Source organism: Plutella xylostella, chromosome 5, assembly GCF_932276165.1.
Source record: "Plutella xylostella chromosome 5, ilPluXylo3.1, whole genome shotgun sequence".
NCBI lineage: Eukaryota > Metazoa > Arthropoda > Insecta > Lepidoptera > Plutellidae > Plutella > Plutella xylostella.
In genome coordinates this window covers 12,652,862-12,667,730 of record NC_063985.1, presented here as the reverse complement: position 1 = coordinate 12,667,730, position 14,869 = coordinate 12,652,862, and the positions used below count along the sequence as shown (strand labels likewise).

General features: G+C 41.0%; 1 protein-coding gene across 6 annotated transcripts in view; it reads left to right on the top strand.

Annotated features, from left to right (window-relative positions):
- Positions 1-14,869, top strand: part of LOC105390547 — a 99,158-nt gene that overhangs the window by 67,320 nt on the left and 16,969 nt on the right. For 3 of the 6 annotated variants that reach the window (XR_007268260.1, XM_048633076.1, XM_048633074.1), the window contains 13 exons: positions 6,037-6,146; positions 6,528-6,656; positions 7,021-7,141; positions 7,304-7,431; positions 7,550-8,649; positions 8,748-8,989; positions 9,328-9,504; positions 9,780-9,937; positions 10,289-10,450; positions 11,132-11,419; positions 11,693-11,829; positions 12,201-12,280; positions 12,546-12,613. Coding sequence is in view for 5 of the 6 variants with exons in the window: in XM_048633076.1 (XP_048489033.1) it covers positions 6,060-6,146; positions 6,528-6,656; positions 7,021-7,141; positions 7,304-7,431; positions 7,550-8,649; positions 8,748-8,989; positions 9,328-9,504; positions 9,780-9,937; positions 10,289-10,450; positions 11,132-11,419; positions 11,693-11,829; positions 12,201-12,280; positions 12,546-12,613 (2,877 nt within the window). In the remaining variant the exon portion in view is untranslated. Of the gene's footprint in view, positions 1-6,036; positions 6,147-6,527; positions 6,657-7,020; positions 7,142-7,303; positions 7,432-7,549; positions 8,650-8,747; positions 8,990-9,327; positions 9,505-9,779; positions 9,938-10,288; positions 10,451-11,131; positions 11,420-11,692; positions 11,830-12,200; positions 12,349-12,545; positions 12,614-14,869 lie in introns of all 6 variants that reach the window. The other 3 variants (XM_048633078.1, XM_048633077.1, XM_048633075.1) reach the window with 3 other exon arrangements.

Below are 14,869 nucleotides of genomic sequence, written 5' to 3'. Positions count from 1 at the left end.
AGAGCGCTTCCGGATGCGCCATCTTGGATCTTGGATCTGCGCGCGAGCAACCATCTATGCAGATTACTTATAGAAATGGACCAATCGTTTTGATAAGCTCTAATATGTTTGAATTCTATTTAGAGCATTCGTAGTATTTTACGTCAACAGAAGTACCTACTTACTTTCATATTTTTATGTAAATTAGTTTAATTAGTAGGCAGTATCCATTACAATTCTCACGAAAGCAAACAAAGCGATTGTACAGCGGATAAATGAAGAGCTTACACATTTTATCTCGAAATCGTAAACCCATGTAGAGCGTTCTCACTGGACCAATCAGAGCATTGCAGCTGCTCTCGAATTGATTGTTTTAATTTTAACCCGGTTGCACTTTGTTTATATGCTTAGTGACACACAGACACACAGCCCTATTTGATCGTTATTCGATTAAACAATGCTCTAATTAATAACTGACCTAACCTAAACAGCCATTTCAGTGGTTAAACTGGTGAAGCATCGCAAAAGTCCATGTTTGGATCGTACGACCAACTTATAACCTCCCTTTTTTCCCATCAGGGGTTAAAACCAGTGGACTGTCCATTAACCACACGGCGGCAAACGTTCTCACACACTAGGAGATAATGACAGCGCCCGGCCCTCGGTTAAGCGTTAGAAGCGTAACCCCGATAATTGGCGGTCGCGATAATCCCTGCGCCCGCGCACCCATTAGCTGCAGAACAAACGACTCGACGCGCCGCTGGCGGCTGTCCCTAGTACTGGTCTAGTACCTGTAGGTAGTAGTGCCACTATCTTTTAAAGCGATGCCGTAGAGGTTAAATTGCTGTTCAAATTGACTAGTTTTGTGTGGCAGACAACTTAACACAGCTATAATAAAATTCAACTTTCAGGCGTAACTATAAGTAAATATATATGGGGGATGGAGGATGGGTGATGGATGGGTGTTGGTGTGACGCGTGACAGAAAGGGAGCTAAAACAGGTCACTCCATTTTTACAAGCTTAACCCTTTCTGTAATTTTTATTTCTCATTAAAACGACATAGAGTTAGTTAGCTGATCCTTGCACCCAGCTTTGTCACCAGAAGTGATAAACGGAGCTATTCTGACTCCCATAAATTATAACGCCGCGTTGATACGCCGTATTAATAATTATTTATAGCTTTCGAATAGCCCCTGTCGCCTCGCGTGATACATTGTGTGAGATAATTGTCGAGGCTAGAGATGTAATCGGCCATTTCATAATACATGCCTATACCCAATCAATAACCTGCTAATAATAGAACTATTTGTGGTATTTCTCACATTCACGGTGAGAAGCTAAAGTGTAAATGATAATTACTCTTATATTCAGTTACAAAGTTTTATAACGTAAACATTACGCGCAGAGTTACCAAAAAAAACTTGTTAAGAAGATAAATTCATTCATATTCCAGAGTAAATTAAAGAAAAAATAGCAGTAGGTACTTGCTCCTTATTTCATTCAAATAAAAATGGGATTACGAGTTCTACGCTCACAGAAGAGAAATGCTCTCAAGTTATTTTATTGAATATACTTGATATCGAACATAAATATTATGATTTCCCTACTTAAACCGAATAGGAGAGTCATGATGAAAGCAGAAAACTATTCAGATGACGCATTAATAGATGACGATTTGTGCCTGGAGAGAAAACTCAATTGAGGTAAATGTATGTAGTTAAGTGTGTGCACTAAATTGTATGTGGGCATGCGACTGTACTTATCTAACTATGTATAAATGTATGTATTATAATTTTACGCAAGGGCTGGCCAATCTAAGGGTAATAGTTGTATAAGTTATGCGAGTTACGTATTTATGCTTATATTCACCGTTTAAGAGCCGATGCTAATTAAAAGTCAAAAACTTTGCCAGTAATTTTTATTTTCGTTTATTATATATAATATTATGTACAATTCTATTTACAAAAAAAACAAGTGTGGTGTTTTGTGTACCTACTTACCTATTAGCTGCTGTAATTTTTTTCATACAAAAGACATCAACGGGCGCACGGCGAACTTAAGTTTAAATTTTACTCAATTAATTAAATGCGTAACTATATTATTAACTATTATTTTATTTTTTTAAAACGTTTTTATTCTCATGTTGCATCCGGAACTCTCTGCGACTAATATTCAGATTTCACCTGCTAATGCAAACAGCTGTGAACAACACAATCATCACGGGACAAGCGACGCGTGACCGCCCTCTAGGGTTATTCTAGATTGATAAAAATTACCAACGAGAGCTGTAATGCCATCGGTATGTTTAATACATCGAGATAGAGTCGTAGTTAGCACAGTAGTGCTGCGGAAGTTGGGTTTTTTGTACATTCGAATGACCCCCGGACGAGGGTACAGTGGTAGACAGAGGGCCCAGTGATGGTATAGCTACAACTTTTCAATTATTTTACCCTTAAGTCAAAGGGCTAAAAAACAAAAAAAAGGGTGAGAAGCATATTCCTTTTCTATAGTTATTAAGGGTTAATACGATCTAAAAATGTTAGCGCTATATTGATTCTTGATGACATTATTAACTCTCTGAATGCTTATTGCATTCAGGTCCGGAAAAAAATATTTAAAATGTGAAAAATACTACGAATAATTAAACAGACCATAAGCTAGAAGGTACGCAAAACATCCAACACATTGTTAGTAAGTTGACCATCTACCGCACTAGCTGTGAGTTCGCAATGTACTCATACAGTCCACTTTCTTTATGATAATGTGTGGAGCTGTGATCGAGATGAATGCCCGTGAGTACAGTGAGTACAATGTTGTACACACAAGGTCCACTTGAGGACACATTTGATTGTGCCACTGCAACTGCCTGTGTTTTTTGTATGAAGTTACTATTTAAGGATGTATAGGACTGGATTTTGTATGATAAGTACTCACAGATATTTAAGCTTGTAGGTTCTAAAACAAAATATTGATGGAATATAGTTTACTCTATAAAGTCAAAAAAATATGCGTTAAATTCTAAGTTATTTCTTTATTATTACAAGTTGTACTTGCACTATGCGTTGAACTCTTTTATATAGAACAAAATGTGGTAATCCTATGTGTATATCCTCACCTCATGATTCTTGGTCCGTAGTTTGTATAATTCGATTATATTTAATTTAATTTGATTATATTTAATAAAAATCCTTCTTATATAATATAACTATATGTGATAATGTACTAATTCTATCTAAGTAAAAAAACAATTTCAATCACTTAATAAAAAAAAAATAGTAATTAATTATATTTTTATCTAAATAATACAGTAGCATAGCAGGTACTTTATAAGTATACTTGTGCCTCAACAACAATATTTTCCAGACAACCTATGAATGGATTGTTTACATGACAAATCACAATGAGTAACGTTCATGACAAGACGCAGTGACAGCCGCGTCACCGGCGCACGCGCACGCAGCAGAGTCGATGACGCTCACTGTTCACACACAGGCAGTGGTAGTCAGACATCGACCACACCCTGTAGACAGCGCTTTAGCAGAGACAGAGGCCGTTAATGCTAACTTTGCAATGGGTGTTTATATTTTTCGTTGTCGTTATGGACGTTTTGTGGTTGTACTAATAAACTAATTCCAACACTCTGTTGCAAAATTAGCTTTGTTGAACTGCAACCAAGATCTATGCTCTTCATTTAGAGCCAATTATTTCAAAACTATGTACCTCTACTGCACCTTTTAGTAATTTGGTTTCTATTCTTAAGATCCCGTTATGTCTGTAATAATGTTGAAAAAAGTAAAAAATATAAAATACGAGTGAGCATGAAGTCATAAAACTCATAAATAAACTTTCAAATGTTAAGATTAGGCATTCCTTTCGAGTATTACAAACAAAATATTAATTTTAATATCCCACAAGTTACAACTTACATAATTTCATCCCATAATTTTTACGGGTATAATTAGGAGATGGGATATTAACTTTCACGTTATGGAGGATGGAAAGAGGTTTAATTGTAGTTTATAGACCTGTGTTGTCCATATACTAAAAAAAGTACTTTTTTCCTATTTATTTATCATCCATCATGTACGTTTATGGCGTTGTGCCTGTATCTGTTAAATAAGTAATGTTGATTGTTCTACAAATAAGCGCTTACCTACAACCTCAAAACACCCTACAAAGTGACCGAACTAGACATTTTTCCCCGCTAAAAAAGAGCAAGAAAAATGTTAAACAATGCTTAATAAATTGAAACCCAACGCCAATACTTTAGGCGAAACCAATTATAGGTGCTACACCTCCGCGCGAGGGGTAACTCTGGCTTATGAAAAACTAATTTTCATAGCGCTGCTGGGCCAACCACGACTCTATATAATGGCATTAAACGTACCGATTGCATGCCAGGTGTAGTTTGTTTATTTTTTGTAAGCTGGAGTAACCCTCCGGCACTCGGCATCGTTCTGAAACAACCGCCAGCAACAAATTAGACATTCTCTACGCCGCCGCCGCCGCCGCCGCCGCCGCGGCCGCCGCCGCCGCCGCGGGCCGCCCATTTCTTCACCACTCGTTAAAAAGTAACAAAACTAGCCGCCGAGCCACATTCACTACCTTTCTAAACCACATAGAGATGCCTTTGCCTTGTCCTGTGAAGCCTGCTCCCTAAATTGCCCACTCTTCGTGTGAGGTAATTCTAATATTTTTAGTGCGCAACACTCCCCGGATCAGTCAGATTTATGGGAAAAGAAAGTAAATGATTAGTTGATCACCTATTAAAGCTTTTATTAATAGGTAACGGGGTTTTAATGAAATATAGTAAGCTTTTATTATAGGATACGAAGATAACGATTTAAGTTGGAGGATTTATCTTAGGGTAGTTTATCTTTCAAGGCTTATTCCCATTTTTAACATTTATGTAATTTACTATTCTATAGTAAGTACCTACGTACAACATATTTTTCATAGCAGCTACGCTATTCCATCATTTCAGAACTATGTAAATAATTCTTGTTTGAGCTTTGTTGCCTTAGGTCTATGCAAAAATACCGAAACGGTGGGTGGTATACTAATTCTCCACTTGAGAATAATTATTCTGAATATAGCATACTTATTATACTTAAGCGCGTAAGCCAAGGTTTGACTTAAATGCCCTAACACTGTGTAATTATGATAATGCCCAACAGTAAATCTGTATGTCTGTCTGACTGTCCTCCTACATTTCGACTCGTCTTTGACATATTAGTTAAGATTTATTATAGTTTATTGCCATTATGCCTACATAATATGGTGTAGGTTGTAAAGCTATGTTAGTTCTATCTTTCTGTATGTATAAGCTTGTGTGCTATCTTAAACCTTATTCTATTTTAAAAATAAATTAACGATAAGCATTCTTCAATTTTGGACTTAGTAAAATTTTACACATGGAAACTTTGTTAGACTTATCATTCCAACCATACTAAAACTCAATAAATTCATAAATGAATACCACACCACAGCCATGCTTACGTATAAATGATGATGTTATTAAAATATCAATCCTCACTATCGATAGAACTCTTCGCCTGTCACTTTCACCGCACTCCGCCATTACTCACAAGAATCATATCGCAGTTGATATCTGCACAACGTGATCTCATATTTACTTCTCGTAGAGAAATAATTGCATAACTATTACGAGCTATTCGATCATACACATTTGTTATCGAAACAGATGGTTGGTTTGAAAATAAGTGAATGTGAGAGATATTTAGAGTTGTATAGGCACCTACACCTATGTTTTGCCCGTGAGCTACGCTTCGCCTTCTAGGGTATTCTCGTGGTAAAAGGTACCTAGCTTCTTTCCGTTCCTAGGTATTCTACGGTAAAAGGTACCTAGCTTCTTTAACAAATGCAGGATACTTTTTTCGGTAGAGACTGTGGATGACATCCAATAAGCTGTCGGTACATAAGGCTGTTGATGACTGCCAACAAGCTCCCGACTCTTAACTCCGTTACAAAAACTCTCCTCTTCGAAATTCTCCAATAAAACATCTCACTAACGTCCACATTTCTCTTGCCTACAGATGTGTAGGTGAGCGCTGGGGGCATGGGCCAGGCGGGCAGTCAGCCGGCCGCCGCGCCGCCGCGCCGCGCGCACACGCTGCCTCACGAGCCGCCTAGACATGCGCCTAAGGTGAGCATTATTTAATACTAGAAATAAAGAAAATTCATTAGTGTGTGTGTTCAATGTAATAGCCGCGATTTAACCTGATTAAAGAATATTATAGTTCAAAACTAAGCTGGCATTTTATCCTTTCAATAAGCTGAAGCTAAACTTAGCAGCAAACTAAACTTAACAAGGAGACATTCAAATACTTATAGAAAAAAAAACTTATGAGAATGTATTTTATTGCGAATTTTGACATTCTGTTTTCATTTTCGGGCTTTGATATTTATTACATTATAACATGCTGCACACGTAGGTTTCGGCTTAGTATCCCTTTTTTGCAACATAGCATTGTACCTATCTGGCTTTTACAACGCTGATCTAACCTTTACCTCCCCTCCATTCCAGGTGCTCCCATCCCTGACGGAGAGCCCGCGCCTGCGCAGCACCAACAACGGGCAGATCCTGCAGTCGGGCGGCACCATCAGCGGCCGCCGCCCCTCGCAGCCCGAGCACCGCGCCCCGCATGGACATACGGTATGTTATACTCGTACCACTATGACTTCACAGGTTAATAAAGGGTCTTGAGAATGACTTTCTTTCACGTCACAGTAGCGAATAGGCACAGGTTGGTTAAAAATTTGAGGATTCCATTGCAGGATTCTGTAGTCAAAGAAGCTTTGATTTACCTACCCTATATTACATTGATTTGATACGCCGCTTGGGTAGGCGGGAGTCATTTTGTATACCTATCTAGAGCTGTTATAATGCTGTAATCTTTCACTATCATATTTCATTTATGTATCTATCATTAAATTATTTATTTAGGTTTATTGGAAATCTGAGTTCGAATAAATAATATTATGTTCTTCTATTCAAATCTGTATTTGTCTCATTCCAGCATATGAATGCGTTTCGCTCGCGCTCCGCGGGGGCTGCGGGGGCCGAGGGGGCTCCGAGGGACAGAGAGAGGGATCCGCTACACCGCTCACACACCAACCTGGACCTGAGACAACATGAAGGTGAGATGTTTTTTTCTGACTAATCATCACAGATTCTTCATAACAAGTCTCATTTCTTTCATTATGCCTTTCCACCTACACTCGAGAAGAATTATTTCAAGATAACCAGACTTATGTCATAATTATGAATCAAGGTCTTAATTGAAATTATTATATTTACAGGGAGCTTAAGCAAAAGGTTTGGGTCAGAACCAGATCTAAGGATAGAAGAAGAACAACAGAAACCAAGAAACAACAACAACAAACATTTCAGGAAAAAGTATAGAGCTCCTCCCCCTCCACAAATTGATGTAAGTTTACAGAACATTTGTATTAATGAACTATAAATAACAAAAACTCGGAACTAAGGAACATGTAGGTATATTAACCTGACTACTCTGTAACATTATGTATTTTTATTTATTTCAGAACAGAGATGGTTCGTCACCTGATTCCAGCGAGGGAAACACAAGAGCAGAACCACAAAGAAAGCTCCGTTTATTCAAAACGAGAAACGAAACCAAGAAACAAAATGTCCCCGTCAAAGAATCCAAAATACCACAATACAGAAGTACTGAATACAAATCACTTGATCTTAATAATCAAGCATTTGAGAGGCGATATAAGTCCCCTTTCAAGGATAAAGATCAACATTTCAAGTACCCCGACACCCATGATATGAAACAAAGCACATCGTCCCTCAAACGAGAAGAGCACATCCTGCAGGGCTCTAAACAAGACTACAGGAAGTCGAGGACGGATAGAACCGGCGGGTGCAGAGCGAAGACAAACAAAACCAACGAAACTGAAGCGTGGAAAACACCGCTTCTAAACAGAGACTTCAGATATTCTGAAAGATTCAAAAGAGAAGAGGAAATCTCCCCTCTCAGGAGAGAGAAGTCCTTTGATGCAACTCTAATATCGAGTGACAGAGACAGCGAATCTCCTAAAGCATTACACGAAAGTAGAATGAAAACTATAGGAGAGCAGCTGAAAGTAAACAAGCTGAGTCCACTGGCATCGACCAGCAAGCCTTTGAGGAAATCTCTTCCTTCACTATTAGTAAAAAATATTGAAGAAAAAGACGAATTCCAGACGGAACTCAAAAAGGCAACAAGTAGAATTAGAAGCGATTTAGTAAGTAAAGTTAATAATATAAGTGAAAACAAAACTAGTCAGAAAGAAAAATCGAATGCACAGAGACCAAACCCAACGAAAAATTCAGCGTCAGTTGTTAATAAAGTCAAAGACTCTAGTCCAAAAATCAGCATTAAGAAACCATTAAAAGAAGAAATAAGTGTTTCTAAGCTATCAAGTAATAGAAGGCCTTTAACGCGACTGAATGACAACAAGCCGACGATCACTGCAAGCAGTAATGTGAAGACCACTAATGTCACCGTGCACGTGAACAGCAAGAGGAACCCGAGGGCGATGCCAGACCGAGGACAAGCTTCCGGGAAGGAGTCCACGCCAGAACACTCTCCCACCAGGAAGAAGGAGCCAGTCATGAACCATTTTTCGAAAGAAAAGTAAGTATTCATAGCTACAATTCATCTACATCTATAGTAATGCGAATGAACAAAGCCATAAGGTTCTCACACTTAACAAACAAAACCATTTATTTCAGAGCACCACCGCAAGAAAGAAAGCAGTCAGCGCCATCGAAGCAGTTCTACTTCGGCATGATCGAGCAGAAGCAATCAGCACAGAAGGACAACCTCAAGGACTTCCCCGGGCTCGGCAGCCCCATCATCGAGGAGATCAGCAACTTCCACCTCATTGAGAAGAAGCTGCTCGGATACCATGATGAGGACGAGGAGTTCGAGAAATTCAATGCGAGGTTGAAAGAGGACTGCAAGATTAAGAACAGTAAGTGGTCTGCTTATTTTAAGCCTTAGCGAATTAGATTATTTTTCAATCGCCGACTGCCCGTCAGACGAAATAATAAGATAGAGCTGATTCATCACTTGGGGAGGCTCTTTTCATGGTTACTTATTTAGTTCCTCTGACAACAGGTTCCAATTTATGCACATTCAACATTCAGATATTACTCTGATTTGAACATTAAAATGTTGATCAGTATTGTTTTAATTTATATCACTTCCATTTTCCCCGCTTGAATAATTAATTTCTTCTTCTAAATGTTTGGTTTCCTCAAAACCAGCAATCAGCACTGCGTTATAATTAACCAGCAATCTCCCCCACAGTATCATCCGAGTCAGCGCTCTCCTCGGACGGCTCCGAAGGCGAGGGCTCGGACAGCTCGCTGGGCATCGCGCTGCGGCTGCGGCCCACGCTGCCCAAGAAGCAGCCGGCCGTGCCCAGGTTCTCTCCTGCAGCTGCATGGAGGCAGCTCGCGAGTTTGGATGCTCATCTTGCTGCTGGTATGTTTGGGGACTTGAGGAAAAAATACTGGGCCATAATTTTATTATAAATAAAAGTTGTGTCTTGTTTACAAAATCTACGCCAGTAGTGTATCTGAGCAGTGAAAATTGTTCCATGCGGTACTGAGGTGAAAAACTATGACATGATTGCAGATTTGAAGAAGCTAATCATAAAGCTTCCTGAAATTACTTTGAAGAAACGCTTGGAAAAATCTATTAGACTGATTTTCATTTCTAAACATAGAACTTTCTCCATCTGCCTTTATTTCCTCCAGAAACCCAGCCGCTAGCAGTGGAGACCAAGGTCCTGGGCGAGGCGTCCCCAGAGTCCTCCCCGCGGTCGGAGCAGTCCGCGGACAAGTCCGGAGACTCCGGGATATCGGGAGACCATGCACACAGCGACCCCCGCCTCGACTCACCCTCCAGACATCATGTGAGTTGCCTTGACTGGCTAGAGCAACTGTAATTTTATTCTCCCATATTCTATTTATGACTGGCATACTCCACTAAACCTTTCCTTCATTGGAAGGAGACCCGTGCCCCAGCAGTGGGGACGTAATGGGTCGTGATGATGATATGATGACTCCACTAAAAGCTCAAAGTTTTCCTTAATATGAAATGTTCCATAAGCTCCTAATGGTCTAAACTCTAAAGCCTATGTCCAGCAGTGGATGATTATTGGCTGATGGTGATTAGCTCCTAATCGTCCAAAGCCGCACGCCACGACACTCTGCCAATAACCTACCCACCCCATCATTCATCACAAAAGTGCATTCCACCTCAGCCGGAGATCCACCCGGACACGTGGACGCCGCAGCAGGACCTGGGTGACAGCAGCTCGGACGGCGCCGGGCAGGACCTGGTCCGGATGCACCCGGACGGGCTGGTCACCTACTCCGCCCGGGGACAGCCCTTCAGCCTCAGCCTGCCGCGGGAACCGGACAAAGTGAGTGGAAGCTGGTTCGGAGTACGCGGGAGGAGGGATTCCTGACGGTCATCGGGTTTTAATCTAGTAGTCTTTGTAGTTCTTGGGAATGTGCGGTTGTTTTAATTTATGGGTTATTTTATTTATTGGTACTTTAAGTAATTTTTATTACTTAATGGTAGTTATATTTTTTTTGTGGAATGGTAATATATATTAGTGGTAAATAACTAATGTAGATGGGATGGGAGTATCTTCATTTTCATTAAACATTTTCAGTAGATTTATTAGAATTAACAGTAGAAGTTAGTTTTAGGAATCATGTTAGGGAGACCGAAGCAGATAACGCAATTAACAACATACTTAATTATTAACCTACTCATACCTAACATGTAGTCATCGGTGACGTTAACCCTCCACCCGCGTACTATCATGCTGAGGAGGAGTAAATACAAACTTAACAACTGTAACCCTTCGTAACTAATACTTGTAGTGGATTCATCTCTAACAATCATAACATTCTAACTTTTATTCTAATCACTAATTCTGTAACTTATTTACTTTAAGTCGCGTCTTTTAACTCTTTTCCATAGCATGTTTCTATCAAAGAACCCAAGGCAACTAAAATACCTTGGAACCCTTCAGTCTTGTGTTTATTCCTCATCAGCCAGCCTGAGCATCCGAGAGCGTCTAACCGCCCCATAGTTTAAAGGGATGTCGTGCTTTTACGAATGCTTCCAGGGCAAGCAGATCCAGCAGGGATTCAACAGCTTGCAGAAGCTCCGAAAATCTGTATCTGGAGCTTTAGGGGCAGCCCTGGGTTCCAGAAGGTTCGACTTGGAGCACGAGCCGATGCTTCCTGAGCAGGAGCAGAACTGGTTCCTCACCAAGTCTGCTCCCAACTCGCTGAGCAACCCGCTCCTGTTCCCGACGGCAAGGAAGGTGTCGGCGGAAGAGGATATTAAAGAGGAGACTCCGCCGCCTGAAGAAAAGGTATGAACTGCTTAGTGAATCAAATAGTTTATTAGGACAGTCAAATGCTGTCAGCATTCCCATGTAAGTATACTTTACTGCGTGAAATGTGTCTAATACAATCATGTATGAATATACTCGAGACAAGCTCATGGCAAACAGCTAGTAGGTAATGAATCTAATGAGTGATGTTTGAAATTCAAATCAGAATACCATAGGAAGGTTTTAAGATCCAAACGCTTGATTACCGCAAATTGAATCCAACACACTAGACAATAAAGTGCCCCCTCTCAGCAGGAGGAGTCGGGCAGCTGGCGTCCCGGCGGCGCGTCCTACATGTCGTGGGGCGGGCACGTGATGTACCTGCCCCCCGCGCCCGCCGCCGCCAGGCAGCCGCTCTCCATGCTGGGGCCTATTGATAGACCTGTCAGGTGCGTACTCAAATTATGATGTGTATTTGTAAGCTTAGCAGAGTTTACACGAAGCCTTTATAGGTAGGTAACGCTGGAAAGCCAGTTTTGGTAGTGGGGCTGGCTTGGTTCGAAAAACTGTTTACACGAGCCAAATAGAGCTGGCTGCCAGTCCTATTGGCAGGTCACTCATGGATGGCTATTGGCTTTGCTTTTTATGCATGTCCCAGTAAACGACACACGAAAACAGCCTGCTATCCCTAATATGAGCCGGCATCCTACCCTGACGCTAGTCTGACTGGCTAATCCTTTCACCTCTGCCACAAACCATAGTCTATCTCTAATAATATGTGTCACCGCTACTATCCACTAACCCACCCCCTCCCCAACAGGAGCAAATCAAGTGGCGAGTTAGAAGTAGCAGCGAGAGCAGCGCGGGCGGCGCGGGGCGGCGCGCTGGCGGGCGAGATGCGCGAGCGGGAGCGCTCCGCCTCGCCCGGCGTGGCGCGGGCGCTGCCCGCCACCGTGCATCCTGTCACGGTGAGTACCAGCAGCTAGGGAGCAGCTAGAGCAGCGCGGGCAGTGCGGGGGGGGGAGGGGCGGCGCGCTGGCGGGCGAGATGAGCGAGCGGGAGCGCTCCGCCTCGCCCGGCGTGGCGCGAGCGCTGCCCGCCACCGTGCATCCTGTCACGGTGAGTACCAGCAGCTAGGGAGCAGCCGCGCTGGCGGGCGAGATGAGCGAGCGGGAGCGCTCCGCCTCGCCCGGCGTGGCGCGAGCGCTGCCGGCCACCGTGCACCCTGTCACGGTGAGTGCTAGTGTTAGAAGGAAGCATGAATTTGATACATAAATAGATACATATTACACCAAGTACAAAAATATCAGGCCTTTAAGCATAGCAGTCAGGGAGACTAATCACTACACCGTTCGGTCGACGGTCGAATATGGGTCATAGGAACGAGATTCATACAAGTTCTTTGGTAGTGATGAGTTCTCTGTAGGTGGAGACTGTTAATCGACTTCTGGGTGTAGATGATGACATAAGAAGGGCATGCAGTACAGAAATGCCCGCCATGGTACTCTCATCTTTGCTTTCTGCCAGAGTAGTTAAACTGTGAAGAAGCTTCATGATGTAGGAACGTAGAAGCTTTAACATTTATAATTACTGAATATGGGAAACGTATGCTAATACCTTCTAGCAATACTGATGGTCCTAGGAAGGATTCCATAAAAATTTTCATTTCTTTATGTCTCAGGATCATGACTTATTTTTTAAATTAAAGGAAAACCTATTATTATGTATAATAGTAACTAGATTAAAGTTATTGTCAAATGAAACGCAAAAGTTAGTACTCTGTTTGTAAGTTAACCGAAAAAGATCTAATGCCCGTGCGCTAAAACTTTACTTCTTGATTTGGTAATTCAATAAATATTCCGTTCTCCTTGTCTTGTCATAATATTCATAGCAATATCTACCGCAAATCCATTACGTTAACATTAAGCCAGTGAACAATAAATCATTTCACTAATCTTAAAATATATGATCTCGACCTAACAAATCAAACTCGCAGCAACCTTGAACTAGTATTATTGTAAAATGGCCACTTTAGCCTAATATGAATAAAGACATCATCAATATAAACAAAAGCGAGCCTTGTGACATTAGTAATACTGATCTCACGATCTGCCTTGCACAATGCACGGTGGTGATAACTCATTTATCACAGTGCGAACTGTAGCATATTTGGTGGTTTCATACTTAGATGACATCATATTGTCTAAACAGACGAATACTTTAGCTTCTGAATGATGCTAAGTAAGTATTTATGTTATGGTGCACTTTATGTGATTATCATATTGTACCTATATTTCCAAAAAACCTTCAGTCTAAGCGAAGGCTCATGTCATGTCCATGAGTGGCCTGTTACGATGTTGTACTTGAGCCAAAAATACTAAACTGATAATGAAGACGTAGTAATAAATTGCAGAGGTGAAAGCCAACCTCTGACCAAACGGAATATTTTGACAGTCATTCATTAAATAACTCTAGATCTAGCTTAAATAAATTAGAATATAACAGATTACCGAAGACGCATAATGAATTACCTAAGTTTCACATTTCGGAATAATCTTTAGCTCGTTGCCAAGTGAGGTTGTCAAGACAATGCATAATTGTTATGTAAGTAAAAGCCAGATTTTATTAATACAAGACCTCACCTAGTGACACAAAAGTATGCAGAGCGACGCTGTAGCAACCTTGTGTGAGATCGCACTCGCACGAGACGGTAAAAACTCATCTTCAATTGTCAATTGTATTCGGGGTATCACTTAATCAGTAGCATACAGAGGCTAGTTTCCATCAACAAGCTAAGCTTTGCAATGTGGGACAAACGATAAATGTCGGCTCGGCAGGTTTCCGCGTTTGCGAATTAATTTATTGCACCTTTAATAGAAGTTTGTCGAGAGATGACTGCGTCTAGCATTGGCATCTTCAAAAGAGAGAGGGTGCAATTTGGGTTAATTTGCAGAATCATTGTCTCTTCTGACAGTTTTTGCAAAATGGTTACTGTGCATACTACCTAACCTAAATTATTACGATTGAATTTGAGTAAAAGTTATCAAGATCGCTAATCTTACTTATTTTATTGTTTCAAAACGTGTTCCAAAACAACAAGAAAACTTTATTTCTTTGTGTTTTTTATCTTTTCTTTTGATCTTTTTAATTTAAAATCAGAATGGGACACCATTAAAGAGGCAATAATCTTGATTAATTCGTCCACAATCAGCATAATGTGGCTATTTTGATTCCGTCCACACTCGGAGCCGCGGGGTCACTCTATTTGACGAAAGGTGAAGTTTCGGAACCCTGCTGTGCGAGCCACGACTCTATCTTGTTTTATTAAACGTGCCGATTGCACGGCAGCTCTTTTTTGTTTTAGTTTTCGGCATATAGAGTGACCCCCCTTTCCACTAGAGACGGACGTGTTCATCGTCATTTGATACAAGATCCTCGTGACGTGACCACACTGTTCGATAACCACAGAAACTAGGTACGTAAGTCGTA